Raw genomic sequence first — 17106 nt, 5'->3', positions numbered from 1 at the left:
CAGCTGCCAGCGCTGTGATCAAGTTCCTTCAGCAAAATCCCACCACCACCACCACCAAGGAAGCCACTGGAGAAAAAGAAGACGGGCTGATGCTACATGGGCTCAAGTTCAAGTTTCCCCTGCTGAGCAACAGTGCTGAATGCTTTGAGCACACACACCACCATCAAACAGAGAGGAAAGCAAAGCATCAAGGTGAAATCCAAAGTGTAATTTGGCTTTGTTGTTAGTCATATAATGAAAACGGAACAAATAAATAGTTTTGGGGGGGTTCTCACACATACAGAATTCATCAATGGATCCTTGCAGCACTCAGTTTGCAGTCAACAATTAGAACTTCCTCTGTTGAAGAGTACCAATAATTGACATCAGGTAAGACAGAAGCTCTTTGGTGGTAATGAAACCGATGACTCTATCAGTCAGTGTTACAAGTCGGCACATAATGAGAATGCATGTGTAAGCCACACTCAGTATCTAGCTAGATAAAAATATCCCAACTACCAATGGTTCTCCTAAAAATCAGGTTGACCTGAGTCAGTAGGGAAACTCAAAATTTATTGTATGTTTTAATTTTGTACGTATGAATTGCTGTGAGCTCTTTTGAGTCCTACATGGTGAAAAGCTGGATATAAATTTTTAAACAAAAACAAAAGGTTTTCTCATCAACTTTAACAGCCACAGAGCCAATGCCTTCAGCTATTCGTTCCAGCAATGCTGGGACAACCAAACTTACACACATGACAGCTGAGCTGAAGAGCAGAGCCAGAGGAGCAAAGAGATCATAGTTGCATTTCTCTTGGACCTGCAGAGGAAGAAAAGAAAGCACAAGAGGGAAGTGAGATTATGGTAAAACTACTCAAAGAAAAGCTACCCAAACCGATCACCTGGAAGCTTTGGAGGAGAACTGATGTGTGACTCGACAAGATTGCTATTTGCTTCTCTCTAGGTAAAGTCTACTCTCCAGGTGTTACTTGTTGCATTGGCAAGTCACTTCTCCATGGTGACTTTGAGCCCAGCAACATCATTCTTGGGTTCTTCAATCACCTTCTCCAAATGGCCCTCACATTTCAGAAGAGTGTCACTATTTCCTAGCCATTCTAAACAATTTCCCCCCCTGTATTTCCCTTTTTGTATATAGAAGATGTGCCTGGCACACCTTAGTAAACATTCCTAACAATATGGTATTTTTTGATCCAGTGGTAGAATATCATTGGGTAAGCTGAGAGAGAGAGAGAGAGAGAGAGAGAGAGAGAGAGAGAGAGAGAAGAGGGGGAGGTTCTCGCACAGTTCCTCTTTGCCAAGAAGAGAAACCAAGCAGCATTTCAGCAACCAAACATAGTATATTTGCATCTTTAGTCAGAACAGCTGCAAAGGCTGCAAGTTGCACAACAGAATACAACAGAAGCTGTGTGATAGGGTCTCAGTATCACCCTAGTACAGGTAAATAGATATCAAGATCTCCGGGTCAAATTTCTTACACTGTGGGTTTCTTATGTAAGCCACTGGAAAGCAATAGTCAGACTGCTCAGCCAGTAGAGAGAATCACCCACTTTAAAATGTAGGACTCTGAATACTGCTGCTGCTGCTACTAATCATACTAATTTGTTTGTTTGTTTTATTACGTGGAACTCAGCGTAGGGCTAAGTGGGGCATTCATGAGTAGAATAAGGTCCACTTGCTCAAGAAGACTTCCCCGCACTCCTCCTCACATGTGCCTCCTAAATTTGTTCTGGGGTTCCCCCAACCCTCCAGAGCAGATTTAGTGGGTGCAGAGGGGCATGGAGGGGGGCGGAGAGGGAATGTCCGATTGCACAAGGGGACCTTGGTCTGTGAACAAAACAACTTAGGTGCATCCTGCTCATCCCTATTATTATTTCTATCACTATCATCTTATTTATTATGACAATTTTTTTTTAAAATTACTGGAGTATCTCCTAGAGAAGGAAGAGAGGTGGTTAGCTCCCTGAAGAGGGGAACAACCCCTCTACGGAACTTTCTGCTCTTGCAAGGCCCCATAATGATGCTGTAGCACATAGTAGCCCTAAGTGCAGTGCATTTTCTTCTTGCAGGCTCTCACCTGCTGCAGATTTCTGCATGTTGAGCCACAAGACTATTTTTAGGCCAAAAATTCCTCAGAATAGCCAGGGCAGGGCCTCCATTAAACCAGCCAGGAAGTTATACTGTCTGACAACAATTTAAAAAGAAAGGGTGGTGGGAAACAGCTTCTAACTAACGGGTTCACAGGAAAACCTGCTACATTCATTCCCTGGGCAGCAACCTTGCTGTGACCCTGTTGCAAACAAGAGTCCTGGAAAGCCTTTTGCATGCCACAAGCTGGGGTCTCCCTTCCCCGCTTCCCCACTGGCCTGCCATCACAATAGCTGGGAAACAATGGAGGCAGGGAGCTCAGCCTGCCAAGCAGCTCCCAACATTCTGCCATGTGAGAGACAATTGCTCCCTAATGGGGAGGTGTTGCACGAAGCAGGAAGTAGGAAATCTCCACTTGACTCTGACAGTGGCTGACCCCAGGTGTTGTAACTCACTCATTGTCCTCTTTTTCCCAGCAGTGAAATTCAAACCTCCACATCCAGGCATAACAGAGAGCAGAGCTGGGCTCAAGTCAACCCATGATACTCAACGACTCTGAATCCCATAGGATCCCATGCACAGTATCTGCATTGCCACACAAACAGCAAGATCAGCACCGGCTCAAGACATTCTGCTGCAGGGCGGGGAGGCAGCAGCGAGAAGTAATACAATTGGTGTCTTGTGCCCACTCCTTGCAGCAATGTGCAAAACAAAGTAACTGGCAAACTGCTGTCCTTTAAAAGTTCCCAGAGACTGCTGCTGAGGCCAGATAAAGGTAAAGGTAAAGGTAAAGGGACCCCTGACAGTTAGGTCCAGTCGCAGACGACTCTGGGGTTGCGGCACTCATCTCGCTTTATTGGCCGAGGGAGCCGGCGTACAGCTTCTGGGTCATATGGCCAGCATGACTAAGCCACTTCTGGCGAACCAGAGCAGCGCACAGAAATGCCATTTACCTTCCCGCCAGAGCAGTACCTATTTATCTACTTGCACTTTGACATGCTTTCAAACTGCTAGGTAGGCAGGAGCAGGGACCGAGCAACGGGAGCTCACCCCATTGCGGGAATTCGAACCACCGACCTTCTGATCGGCAAGCCCTAGGCTCTGTGGTTTAACCCACAGCACCACCCACACCAGATACCTCACTCTAAATAAAGGTGTGAGGAACCTGAAGCCCTCCAGGGACTCCCAACTTCCATCAGCCTCACCCAACATGACCAATGGTCAGAGATGGTGGGATTTCTGCTCCAGCAACATCTAGAGGGCCAAAGGTTCCTTGTCGCTGCCCTAAAGACATGCATGACTCCAAGTGGGATTCAACCAACATCAAGTACAGGGGCAGATTGGTTGGATGGGGGTGGGATTCTTGCTTGGTTTATTATTACCTGTAAAATAATAAACATTTAAAAAGTGGGACATATCCTCTTATGTGTGGGTTCCCAGTGTGGGTGCTAAAGGTGGGGGAGCAATTCTGTGAGTGACAAACTGACCTGAACACCAGATTCTGTTTCCAACACACAGAGCAATGAGTTACAAATGGCCTCAAAAACTAGCGACTTCCTCCAGTACATGTTGATGCCATTTTGGAAAGAAGTACTCCCATTGCAAGGTATTGTGTGCATCTACTCTCTTGCCTTAAATTGTTTTAACATGTTGAAACACCATGCAGAGCATAGAACTTGGTCAAAGGCAAACTGAAATCAGCAGCAAGCTGGGCTGGTGCACAAAGCAACCAGCCACTTTTCATTCTTATTTGTAGGCGTACTAGAGGTATTCCAGATTCTTGGGGGGGGGGGGTGAGCGCTATTGCATCAGACTGAGCAAGAACGCCCTTTGTACAAATATTATTTCCTATTGCCCTCTTTGATTTACCTCTTGGGTCTTTTGCAAGATTTTCTCCAGAAGAATGAGGTAGTTCCCTGCATCACGGCTGACCAATTCCTGGAGACTCCAACAATTCAGACAAAGCCCAGCTGCCAAAAAATGAAAAAACAGGTCACGTTCTGGCACGAATTCTAGAGCACTCAATGTCCTAATTGCAGAAGACAGAGGTTCATTTCAATTTTGAGCTAGATGGGATATGGGCAAAATGAAAGTGATTCGTGGACCATAATGAAAGCTACGAGAAGAAATGTGTGTGGAGTCATTTTATAAAAAAAAGATACAGTGCATGAGCTTTCTTTCACAGTAGTCACCTACTATGTGGATCCAGTTGTTCAAGAGGGAAAATGCATTTACCACCCTATTAGGGATAAGAACAACCTGGAATACAGCATTAGGGAAACAATGTATTTTTGACCTACACCAATTATTCCCAGTTGGGGTTAATTCATTTCCAACAAATCATGTGCACTAACTGTTTAGGATAGAGCTGCCTCAAAGTTTCCTATGGCAACATGTCCAAATAATATAAGCAATCCATATTATACATAATTCATTGAGCCCACCACTGTGACATACTGGTTAATGTGGTTAGGACTGGGGAGACCCAGGTTCAAATCCCCACTCAAACATGAAGCTAGCTGGGCGGCCTTGGGCCAGTCACTGTCTCCCAGTTTAAATCAACCTCACAGGGTTGTTGTAGGGATAAAATGGAGGGGGTGGAGAGAGAAGCATGTGTCCCACCTTGAGCTATTGGGGGGATATAAGTATCTGAGAATAAGAATCTAAATGGTAGATAAGGGTCTAGCAACTTGGCAACCTCAAGATAATTGGAAGGAAGCAGCTTTTACTTGTACCGTAATTGCTTTTAGAATGTTGTAAATTGTACTTGTGTTTAGATGTTTTAAATTAGAATTGTCTTTAGAATGTTTCAATCTGTTGTTGCTTTGTTTTTGTTTGTAAATTGTTTATCTGTTTGCTGCTCTGTTTGCTCCTTAGGGGGGAAGGACAGGGTATTAATTCAATTATTATTGTAATTCATAATAATAATAATAATAGCAGGGTCAGCATGGAAGGCACATTTCAGAGCAGCTGGCTACGCTTCTTGCTGTCTTTTCCTTAACTTCAGGTACCCTTGTCCTCCCCTCTGGTTTAGCGAAATAGTGCTAGATCAACAACAGAGGAAATTGACACTGCAAGGCTGTATCCAGATGGCAACACACTGCGGCAGCCCAGCTAAAAAAGCTGGGTGGCAGCAGCACCCACATTTGCAGCAGGCAGCTTAAGATGAGCTTCAAGAGACGTTTTTCTTGGAACAGAAACAGTGAGTTCTCTTCTGAGGACTGCTTGCCATCTCCAGCAAGTGCTGCCTACGTAGGGTGGCATTGATGGTTAGCATTTCCTCTCTCAGTTCTCTGAAAGGCAAGGGCAGCTCATGGCTTGCAACCAGCAATTGTTGTGAAACATTACCGAGATCCTGTATCCAGCATGGCTCCACGTGTGAACTGCACATACTCCACCCCATGCCCACCAAACCCTGGAGCAGGCAGATATAAAAAGGGGCAGTGAACCTACAAAGCTTCCTTCTACTGCGTCAAGTGGCATCGCAGCACTTTAAGTGCATGGTGTAAATGTCACCAAATATCTTCCTGCCCTCCACTCTGTTGTAAGAAAGAGGTTGGGGCAAATATCAAGAATATTGAGGTTCAAAAAAACCCCTCCCACAATCCATAAAAGCCATGTTGAAAAAACTAAAAATTGAGGCTGTAGCCGTAAAAAGATTCAATTGAGCACATGGATTGATAATATGAACAGATTAGCTACATATGAACGAATTGCATGTTGTCGCAAATTAAGAATGGATAAATATGAAGAAATCTGGAATGAATATTTAAGTGATAAGGCGGACAGAGGTGGAAGGTAAAGGGAGGCGAGAGAGGTGGGGAAACAGTGTTGTAAAAAAAAGGTGTAGTCAGGTATATCAGTGGATTTAAATTTGAATTGTCAAACTGTGTCATTATTGTTGTTATGGTTTTTATTGTTTGTGTTTTTTGTGGTTGATGCTTGTATAAAAAATAAAAATAAAAAGATTTTAAAAAATAGAGGCTGTAGGATGAGGATTTCAAATCAGTAAACAGGCAACATGGCTGCATAGCCCCCGTTAGCTTCGGACTTCTTTTGAAGCAACTTCGCAAGCTTCTACTCCAAAGCAGCATCTTCCTCTGCTGTCCTTTGGAACTGGTTCTTGTGATAGCCCTGATGCTTCTGAAAACGTATCCCAGCATGTGGGGCGAGAGCTCAGCGCAATGGCCTGGTTTCCACAGCACAGTAAGTCAAAGCATAGCTTAGCAAGACCACATGAGAATACTGGCTTCCGGAGATCAACATGTGCTCATTTTGCTGCTCTTCCCAGGCTTTTTAGGTCAGTGCAGGAAAGCAGCAAAACCAAGGTTAGGCTTATCACATCTTCCAAACCCAGCATTGTGGTTAAGGTCTCTCCTCCTCAACCACAATCTCGTATAGTTTAAGGCCATGGTTAAGGAGGAGACACACATTGCTATTGCAATAAGAATCACTAAAGAGTGGGGGAAAGCATCCAAATATATTTCAGTAACAAACTGAAGAGGAAAGAAAAATCATCCTGGTATGTTGATGGGGTTAGTCACTTACCAGTCCAAGTGCTAGTAGAGAAAGTGCTTCTGCTGAGGCCATGAAGGCACCTCTCCAGTGCATGGTGGATCCTGTCCTCTGTGCACGTCGTGTGCTGCATTTTAATTCATCTCCTGTAGATATAAAAAGAAGTCAGAGTTAGCCACACACAAGTGGTAAACATAAATCAAACCCAGTTTTTAGTTTACTCCAATTTTTCCAGTTGGTGTCTAGTCTGCTTCCCAATCCTCTTCTGCTCATGATGATGTGGGATTTAGAGATGCCAGAAAAAGGGAAACAGTTGCCTTCGTTTTGACTCGTCACATAACCCAGCAGGAAAGCTTTGCAACAACAAGAGGGTAAATGAAAATCCACAACTCTGCACTTCCTATACGTTCAAAAGGCATCAAGATAAAAAAAGAGGCAAGGATCCACAGCTGAGCTGCGTTCTACCATGTCCTGTCACTGCTCCTGTTCATACACATCCATTTTTTTATACCAGGATTGGGGAACCTGTGTTCCTCCAGATGTTGTTGGACTACAACTCCCATCAACACCAAACAGGATGGCCAATTGACCAGCTAGAACTCATGCAATCAGAATTTCAGGGCTGCAAGAATCTTTGAAGTGACCTTTGAAGAGTCCATTTCCTTGCATTTTGACAGGAGTCACTGCATCAAAGTGTTACCAATAACTTATGCAAGTTAGGCAAAGAGTACTTCCTCAGGAGAGGTGCATCTAGGACAAGCAGCCAACATGCGCAGGTGACTTAAAGGTCTCTATACACACTCAGCACAAGACCATCCTTCTATGGACAAGTTTACCACTCTAAGAAAGCAACAGTACAGAAGAGACTATGTGTACCCAAAGGAGCTCAGGATAGAATAAATAGAAAAGGATATATACATCCCCACGTTCTCTCAACATCTTAATCACATTTTCATGCAAATGTCAAGGAAAGTGGTGATTGAACAAGGGGCATGATTCACACCCTGAAAGTGGCCTGGAAATAGTCTTCTCTTATGTCAGTTCCTTATGGGACACCACAAAGTGTGATCAGCAGAAGGCTTTCCTTCCCGAATTGGTCACGCACTGGCAGGAAGTCTGACCAGTCCTCACAGCAAATTTGGTCTCTCTCAAAACCCTGGGTTGTGCAATCGAGAACTGACAGCAGAGTTAGGATAGGACATTCCCGTACTGTACAAAAACCACAGGATGCAGATTCTGTTCCTGTCATCGTTTCCTAAGACGATGCCACCAGAGACTCCTGCCTTTACACATCAGGAAACGGCGTAGATTTCATAGGGAAAACCATTAAAATACAAAACTATATAATTATACTAAAGTCATGACCATGCTCACAAGGCCATGCCTTACTTATAATTAGTCTGCATGTAGCTTTTTTGCTGCCAATTCCCTCCACCCAACCCCACTTCTGCTATTTTACTGCTCTGTTCTACAGATTTTTGAAAAAGAAAAGGTCCTGCGTTGTTCTTTCCCCCTTCGGATCTTACGTTACTCTTCGCTTTTAATTGAATAAACAATATACACACTACACAGAGATTGCCAAAGGCTGTTAACGCCATATCTGCAGGTTTGGTGCACAATGAACCTGCAAGATCTGGACTGAACCTCTGTGTCATCTTCCACTGCAAACAAAATCACGCCTGGCTCGGGTATCATGTTGAGCAAGATAGATAGATATTTATTATTACGGCCATTGGCCCATCACTCATGTTGAGCAAGTATCGAAGCACTTGGCACGTGGCTTCCTGGGTGGGGGGGGGAGTGATTTTGCACCACACCAACTAGCATTAGTCATACTTGTCATCGCCATCATTTCAGGCCAAAAAATAGGAATGTGATGAATTATCAGTGGATGAATAAGTATAGTCACTGGAGAAGGAAGAGGGTGCGGTGGGTGTGGTCCACCCCAGGTGTCATCCCTGAGGGGGGTGACATTGCTGTCCCTGGGATGCTCGCCACCGGCTGCACCCCCCTGTGATGCTAGCCCCGCCCCCGGGTGCACAGCCTGTGCACCGCTCCAGGTGCCGGAGCAACTAGCTCCGCCTCTGAGTATAGTTCATACATCACCTAAGTGGGGTGGTTTCCACTTCCACCTGCCCACCTCTCATATCTACCCAGAGAAGACTCAGAAAGGCCTTATTTATACCTGAAGTGGATAGTTGTGGCTTGAGAAATAACCACTCTGTAGTCTCCTCATTTCAAAGAGTACTGGAGCAGCATGGGACACTGTCAAAAATCTACAAACACCCCCACTTCAGTAATGCGATCCATACAACATAGCACTGAAACCTACTCAGCCAAAGTGTCATCACACCTCCAGGTACAACCTGCAACATCAAAGAAGCCATTTAGAGCTGGGGTGTAAAGTGCTATAGACTCCAGCAAGTCCCTGGTTCATTCTAGGACTCAAAATTGGCAGGAACTCAATTCTGCTGCCAAATTCCAGCCAATGCAGAATCTGGCAGCATATACATTCCCAGCTAGTTACTCCCAGCACCATTCAGGGGTTACTAATTATTCATCAAGGGCAATTGGCCAGAGTTCATGTTGTTGCTAAGTTGAAAGCAACTGTCACCACTCTCAGTCCCTTTCTTTATAGCCCTATAGAGATAGGAAGAGACACAAGCAAAACCAAGACAAGCTTGTGTATCCCTTAGTTAAATAGATCCAGCGATGGAACCCCTTAAGATATCTCTCACCTCTGTATTATATCAAGAAAACTTTTTTAAAGCTTTTGGAAAAGCTGCCGGAATAAAAAGAACTAACTAGGGTGTTTTTTTTTGGGGGGGGGGGGTTTCTGCAGGTTGTTCAAACCAAAGTGAGATTTATGTAGAGGGGGAAAGCATAAATTGGTAGTAGAGAGGTCCAGAAGGTGGCAACACTGAGAATGGGCCTTTTTGGCAGCGACTCCCTGTTTGTGGAATGCTCTCCCCAGGGAGGTTTGTCTGGCGTGTTCACTATACTTCTAATTAATATTCTACAGCCTTTTAAGTGTGTGTGTGTGTGTGTGTGTGTGTGTGTGTGTTGGTGGGGTTGCTTTTGTTTAAATTATTTTGTGCTACTGTCCTGTATTTTTATCTTGTGAACTGCCCCAAGATCTTTGGATGATGGGTGGTATATAAATTTAATAAATATTATAATGATAATAAACAATAAAATTGTTGTTGTTGGGCCAAAATAAGCAGCTTACAGCTATGCAATCAATACATAACTAAAACACACAACAATTCTGTTTGGGGCAAAAACCAGTTACAACAATAAAATAGGAAGTTCAGTTCAGGGGAATGCTTGCCTAAACAGGTGGTGCCTTCAGGAGCCAGCGGAGTGCCAGTACTGATAGGGTCCCTCTTATTTCAGCAGGGAGAGCATTCCACAACACCAGTGCCACCAGTGAATATAAATTCAGGAATATAAAGGGAGGGAGAAGCCACTAAAGTGTCTTCTGTATAGGAAGTAGCCTCAAGGGTGGGTTCACACATATGCTTTCATTATTCTGTGATTGCAGCATCAAGTAAATATTTCCATGTATGAAACAGTCAGTCAGATAGTTCACACAGAGTACCACCTCAAACAGAATACCCTGCTGGGCAGTGAAATGTCAGGACATGTATACACATGTGCAAAAATGTCAGGACATGTATACACATGTGCAAAAAAAGCATTAAGCGGGAGGAGGAATAAGATTGATTTTTATCTGTCTTACCCACCCACTTCCTGGAGATGGCAAGGGTAAAAAAAGGGAGAGCTGTGTCATATATGGTGTGAATGTCAGTTAGCAAAAGCAGGTGGGAGAATTATCCTAAAATACGTGATATTAGACAAGATCTATCCTGGCCCATATGTCTGCCTGGGTTAAACTACATGGGTAGCTTATTTCATCAGGAACATAGCCTTGTACATAGTTAAAACAACAATAACCTTATATGCCAAAATATGGCGATTACAATTTACTGTATGCCTTCAAAAAGTGACACAAAAGACATGGGAATTTGAGCTTACAATGGAATTAATGCATTATATCAGAAAGAAAAATGTCAATGATAGGATTCATAACAAAAGGATCTTGTTTCCTGAATTTAGAAGGATTTGCTGCTTTCAACCACTCAACCAAGTTAATAATTGATTTTCTCTATTTCTTTTGGTGTGTATTTTTTAAAGAAAACAAACCATATGTGTGAGGAATATTATCTATCACTTTATTATAATAGAAATGAGTTACATTTTATGTTAGAAATTACTTATATTTAGAAAAGATTGTGTTTTGTTGGTTTTCAGTTTTTTTCCCCCTTTACATTTGCAACTAGTTCTTACATTGAACGTCTAATGGATGGGGAGAAGAAGGAACATTGGAAGCAGGACAAGTGAAAAATGGGTACTGCTGCAAAAGTGTCCATGCACACGAAAGAAGTGTGCATGCACATGAAAGCTCATACCAAGAACAAACTTAGTTGGTCTCTAAGGTGCTACTGGAAGGAATTTTTTATTTTATTTTGCTGCAAAACTGTTGCAGAGCAGAATCTTGCTGATAAAGGCCCTATCTACAATTCATTTATACACACTGATGATAAAAAACAAAACAAGGAAACCCAAACGGTACAACATAGGGTGGGTTACAACCTTCTGAAATCAGCTAAATCAAAAGGGTTCAAAAGTCACCAAAAGGCTGGTAGAGAACAGAATGAAGCCTTATATTACAGTGGTGTCTGCTATCATACCAGTGTCCCTAGAAACCCAAGGGAACGTTAAGCCTGATTCAAGTTTTTAAACACTTGCTTGGTTCTGGCAAGGAAGAACAATGTCCAGACAAGCAAGCTTTCCTGAACCAAAAGATAAGCAAGGGTTCCTCCAGATGATCTTTACAGCTTTCCCAGCTATATGAATAGGTCTCTGCTACAGATGTCTACTTTGCATTGTTTTTATAACACATTTGTTATATTTTTGTGCTGCTTTTAAAAGCTGTTTTTATTTTATCCTGTGCATCGCTCTAAGACACATGTGTGGAAAGCGATTAATAATAATAAAAAAGTCATCCTGATCTGCTTGCACAGATGTCAGATTGTATCCAGTCTTTTTAAACATCCTTTCCCATTAGTTTGTAGGGATATTATACGACAATGAGCATTCAAGCTGCATTCATCATAATTTGCTTGTGTCTTCATGTTAACCATTTGTTCATTCCATACTTCCCAATGCATTTCCCCATCACTTTCCCAGCTGCAAAATACCCGTTTCTTTCTTTGTGCCAGGGCAACAGAATGCTTTAATCCTCTTCAAATTGCATAAACCCACTATATTGCATTTAAATGCAATAACCAAGCAAATTTATTGAAAGATGGGTCCTGTTCATTGAATGTCGGAATCACAAATGAAACACCTCTTTATAATTTGTTCACACAGCCCAGGGCCTAAATACACACTGTCCAGGCTTGCGCCCTTGGAGAGTTCACTTCAGAGCTGCTAACACAGCAAAACAATGCAGGAGGCCACACTTATGAGTTACCAGTCTCTGCAGCCACAGCAGGCGCTCTGATTCTCCATCCCTGGAGGCACATTCCGGTCTATCTCAAGGTAGTTGGATGCCAGCGACAATTTTAATTTTCTTTCACATTGAAATCACTTCTACATGTTCTTTAAAAAAAAAAACCCTTTCCTTGCTACTATTTACTTTTTATTATTGAACTGGTTTTTTTTAATGCTTAAACTCCAATTTCCTGATATGTGCTTGAATTGCTCCCACAATTCAATACTGACATTCTAGAGGCATCCAGGTTCCCTCTCTACTCAAACCCACCTCTTTTTCAGCCACTGATGTGCAATGAGCTAGGTGTGGGTAGGTTGTCAAGAACTGCTGTGGACTCATTCCCACAATCGTTCAGTAGGTGGGAGATTATGCTCAATCCCCAAAAATGTAAGACGCTAAACATGACTAGCCTGAAGTGCTAAAGAAAGAGATTACCCAAGGTTTAGCTCTTTGTGATCCCGCTCACGCAGAAACTCCTGAATAATGAGGGCTAGCAAGTATTCTTGGCTACTGTTCAACAACTGATGATTTTCTTTTCCCTAGGAGATTTGACCCAAAAAATCTAAGCCTTTTCCAGGGGCAACATAAACACACCTTTGTATGTCGATTGACATTTGTGGACCACAGTGACATTCATACAGAACTCCCCTAGACTAGCTGATCTTTTAATATTTACATTTTTTTGCAGTGTATGCACACTCAAGAGGTTTTTGACAAAGTAAGTTCACAAGTCTAAAGTCACATCAACAGCTAGTAAATGCGTCAACCAATTAAAATTATCCCCCAAAGCAGGATTGGCTCACGGACAACCATGTTTTAGGAACTGCGCTCAAAGTACAGCCAAAGCATGCACTGTACGATGGGGGACAGAAATGAGCAGCTTTGGGATTCAACCCAAGAAAGCATCACCATTGCTTATGGTGAATAGGCCATTGACCTACACAAAGAAGAATCCTGGGGGCCACTGCATTGATGCTGATTTTTCATTAAGTAGCATTATTATGAAATGATAGGCCTGCCATTCTGAAATGGAATAGTTAGTCTGCTGGACAACACAGGAATTCTTAAAGGGATAGGCCCCCTAGAACTAAATTGACAACAACAGTATTAATTATCCTCTCATCTTTGAACTAGGCACTCCATATAAACTAGCTGTGACTAACCTGTGGCCCTTCAAGAGTTGTTGGACTCCAGTTTCCATCAATCCCAGACACAGCATGGTCAATAATCGGGGATTACGGGCATTGTAGTGCAACAATATCTGGTGGGCCAAAGGTCAGTTATCCCAATATAAACCATGATGATTAAATAAATATACTTCACTCACAAAACAAGAAAGAAAAGAAAGTAGAGGAACTGAGCTTATTTCTAAATTGCAGCACTGGAAACCCATCTTCTGGTCAGAGATTTTCTTGGAAGAAGCCATAACAACCACAATCAAAGCCTTGCAGTATTTTCCAAGTCTAGACTCCACAGCATCAGACTTGCACATGATGAATGCAATCTGTTTCCTAATTACCTAGAGTATGTTTTTGTGTGCATATAAAGTTCACTGTCATTAAGTGAATAGAAAGAGGAAACAGGAAGCAGAACATGGCAACAGGAAGCAGAACATGGCTAGGGAAAATATCACCACTGCATACATTCCTCCTGCTGAAGGTAAAGCAGAACAGAACAGCAAGGCTTCAAAACTCCATACTGGCAATTAACAGTATTAACTTAAGATTCAGAACCAAGTACAGTACACCTCTGGTTACGTACTTAATTCGTTCTGGAGGTCCATTCTTAACCTGAAACTGTTCTTAACCTGAAGCACCACTTTAGCTAATGGGGCCTCCCGCTGCCAATGCGCCGCCAGATCACAATTTCTGTTCTTATTCTGAAGCAAAGTTCTTAACCTGAAGGGTATGTAACCTGAGGTACCACTGTATTTGGAAACTGCAATCTTAACAAACCGGGCAAATAGTGCACATGTGTGAAGAGTGTATGCTACCTTCTTACAATTAGCAAAGGCCAAACCCACTAAGTAAGAGATACTGTTGATCCTTCTCTTTGAGGGCAAACTGTATGGTCTCTAATGCCAGGGAGAGAAACTTTTTTCAGACCACACATTCCCTTCCAGGGGCCACCTGCCAGTGGTGGTTCAGGCCAGAGGCAGAAGTGGGCGGAACAACACAGCCACTCTTACATTTGTACAGTAGGCTACATTCCAGCTACACAACACTCAATGGCTTCTATATAGCAGGGATAGTCAATGCTAGACTACAACTCCCAGCCTGCACATTTTGGGGGCAGACATACTACTTTGTTTCCAGTTGATGCATGTCCTGCAGTTTCCTGCTGAAATCTTGAAACACAAATGTTTCAGGTATGTGTTGCTTTGAATGCACTACATTGCAAGAGTGCCCCTCCCAATGGCAATAATGCAGTAACATTGGGCAACCATCACAGACCAACCAATAAAGTGGACTGATAGGTGGGTGGTCCAATATAAATACTTCACTAATGCAGTATTATTGTATCAATGACATGTTGCAAAAACAAAATGAACAGCAATTTGGAGGGGCCGTAACACTGAATTGTGCCTGGAGAGAACAAAACAAAAGTCACCATTGTTGACAAGGGCTAGAATAGCACCTACTCAGGAAAGCATATTAATATAACACTATATTTGGGGTGTGTGTGTGCTGAGAAGCTATTTCAAATCATAAACCAAACACATGAGACTACATGAACAACCTTTGCACATGAATGTGTTAATCAGAGTTCAACCCACAACTTTTAAAGAAGCATCCGGAACACAAATCTTTTGGTTCGTAATTCCTGGAATAATTTTGAGCTCTTTTGCTTTAAAAGTGAAGTGAGGGAAATACACAGAAAGCTGTTTTGTTCCCCTTTCCCTAGCCCAGGACAAAAGCAAGGCACTGGGCCAACCGAGAAAGACTAGTCAAGGTGCAAATAAAGAGTCTGCTCATCACTAATCCACAGCATGGTCCAGGGGGGGTTGAGGGAATGGATAGGCCCCATCCTGCATGCAGGAGACTTTAAATTAAAAGGGGACAGGATTCTTGAAACGTCTCAATATGCTTTTGCCTGTTCAAACTAGACAGAGCAGTGCTACAATTGCCTTTTATTCCCACCCGCCACCAAATGACCATCAGTCAAGATTGAAGAAACCACAGGAGGCCAAAAGAGGAACCTTGAACTGCAGCCTTTTGACAACAATATTCTCTAGATTCTCTGTAACAAGCTACTGAACTGAAGGGGGTAGTTCCAAAGAAACTGACAAATATGGAACTAAGGTGTTAGGCTTTTCACTACTACAACACACACACACACACACACACACACACACCCCTTCTTCCCCTTACCTGCTGGCAATCCGTCTTCAGTCTCTACTAGGTTATTGGTACTGCAGACACATTAAGGAGAGCCTGAGTTTTGCTTTGTTTTTGTTTTGTTTTTTTGCCTCAAAGCAAACCAATTAAACCGAATATCTTAATACAAACAAGGCTTTGTTTATTGCCCCAAGAGGCAGGCTTTCAGTGCAATCACTCTTCTGTTCTTGAATACAAAGAGGCATGTTCATCTCTGGCATAGACTCCATTCACATCAATGGTTTATTACTAGGATTTAATGTGGCTCTAAAGACACATGGTAATGAGAATATATGCACGCTGGTGAGATCCCTTCACCTCTCACTGGCCTGCATTTATTAGGAACAAGGACACAACGTACAAAATGGATATCGTTTGGCTTCAGGGACTGCTGAGAGGTTTTCGTGATTAAGCAGCATGCAAATAGTGTTAAATAAATTCAGGAAAGAACTGGCAACAGTGGGACCACCACCTTCTCAATGCTGTTGCACAAATTCATCGATCTGAACAGAGCATACACATATTGCAAATGCCATATGCAAATCTGTTCCAGAATCCAACCTGAAAGGAGACTTTTTGAAAGCTAGAATGAACATTAGTGGACACTGTAGCAGCTTTTGCAAAGAAGAGCAGCTACGGGATATATTTCCAGTGACACAATTTGTTTCATTCACGCGCCTGCAATGCCACCTTCCAACTTGCACAATAACAAGTATGCTCGGTGAGACAAGGCCCCACTTTTCCTTCTCCCTTCCAATGCCATTTCCTTTTGTGCTTCACCTTTTAGATTGTAAGTCTGAGAGAGTAAGGATTATGATGCTACTGATATATGTTAAGCTGCTCTGGGAGCTTTTTTCTGAATCATGGAGTGGAAGTATTTTAGCTTTGATTCCTGCATTGCAGGGGGTCAGACTAGATGGCCTTTATATGATTCAAACAAACAAATAAGTGAAGGGTGAGGATGGGTGCCAGACCCTACCATTCAGGCTCTGCAACATATGCACAATGTTGAGCAAATACAGCTGTGCCTCGTGGCTCATCCTCTGTCGGCTTTGGCAGAATAGGCAATGCCAATAGTCTGCAAGGAAGACACTTCCAAGTTCAGGTTGCATTATTCTCTTCACAGAAAGTACCCCCTTCTTGCTTTCCCATGCAGGCATTCAATCCTTGCCTCCCAACTCTCCATGGATCAGGATGCTTGACCAAGGCAATTTAATTGGCTTGAAGGCCACTAGAAGGAATTAACAGGGAGGGAATATCTAAAGCAGCCTTCTCCAGGCTGGTGCCCTCCAGATGGTCTGGACTACAACTCCCATCAGCCATGGCCAGTTTGACTGGGCTAGCTGGGGCTGATGGAAGCTCAGATCCAAGCCATCCAGCGGCCACCAGGCGGCTGATCTAAGAGATTTTCAGCAAGACTATTCAAAACCTTAATCTAAAGACCTACCCTACAAGGTTGCTGTCTCTCCCCAAACCTGCATTGAAAATTCCTCATACAGCAACATTCTTTCTGTATGGCCTCATTCACATTTGTCACCATGTTATTATTAATAATAATAATAATAATAA

At 42.9% G+C, this 17106-nt stretch overlaps 1 protein-coding gene across 1 annotated transcript in view; it reads right to left on the bottom strand.

The window, feature by feature from the left end:
• The window catches only part of PIK3R5 (phosphoinositide-3-kinase regulatory subunit 5), a 53424-nt gene that overhangs the window by 15728 nt on the left and 20590 nt on the right, over positions 1-17106 (bottom strand). The window contains exons 2-4 of the mRNA XM_033139564.1: positions 6634-6746; positions 3955-4055; positions 731-799 (exon numbers count right to left, since the gene is read on the bottom strand). Of these exons, the coding sequence (XP_032995455.1) occupies positions 731-799; positions 3955-4055; positions 6634-6733 (270 nt within the window). The 5' untranslated portion in view covers positions 6734-6746. The remainder of the gene's footprint in view (positions 1-730; positions 800-3954; positions 4056-6633; positions 6747-17106) is intronic.

The sequence above is a fragment of the Lacerta agilis genome, chromosome 2 (assembly GCF_009819535.1).
Source record: "Lacerta agilis isolate rLacAgi1 chromosome 2, rLacAgi1.pri, whole genome shotgun sequence".
NCBI lineage: Eukaryota > Metazoa > Chordata > Lepidosauria > Squamata > Lacertidae > Lacerta > Lacerta agilis.
This window is presented reverse-complemented; position numbering and strand designations above follow the sequence as displayed.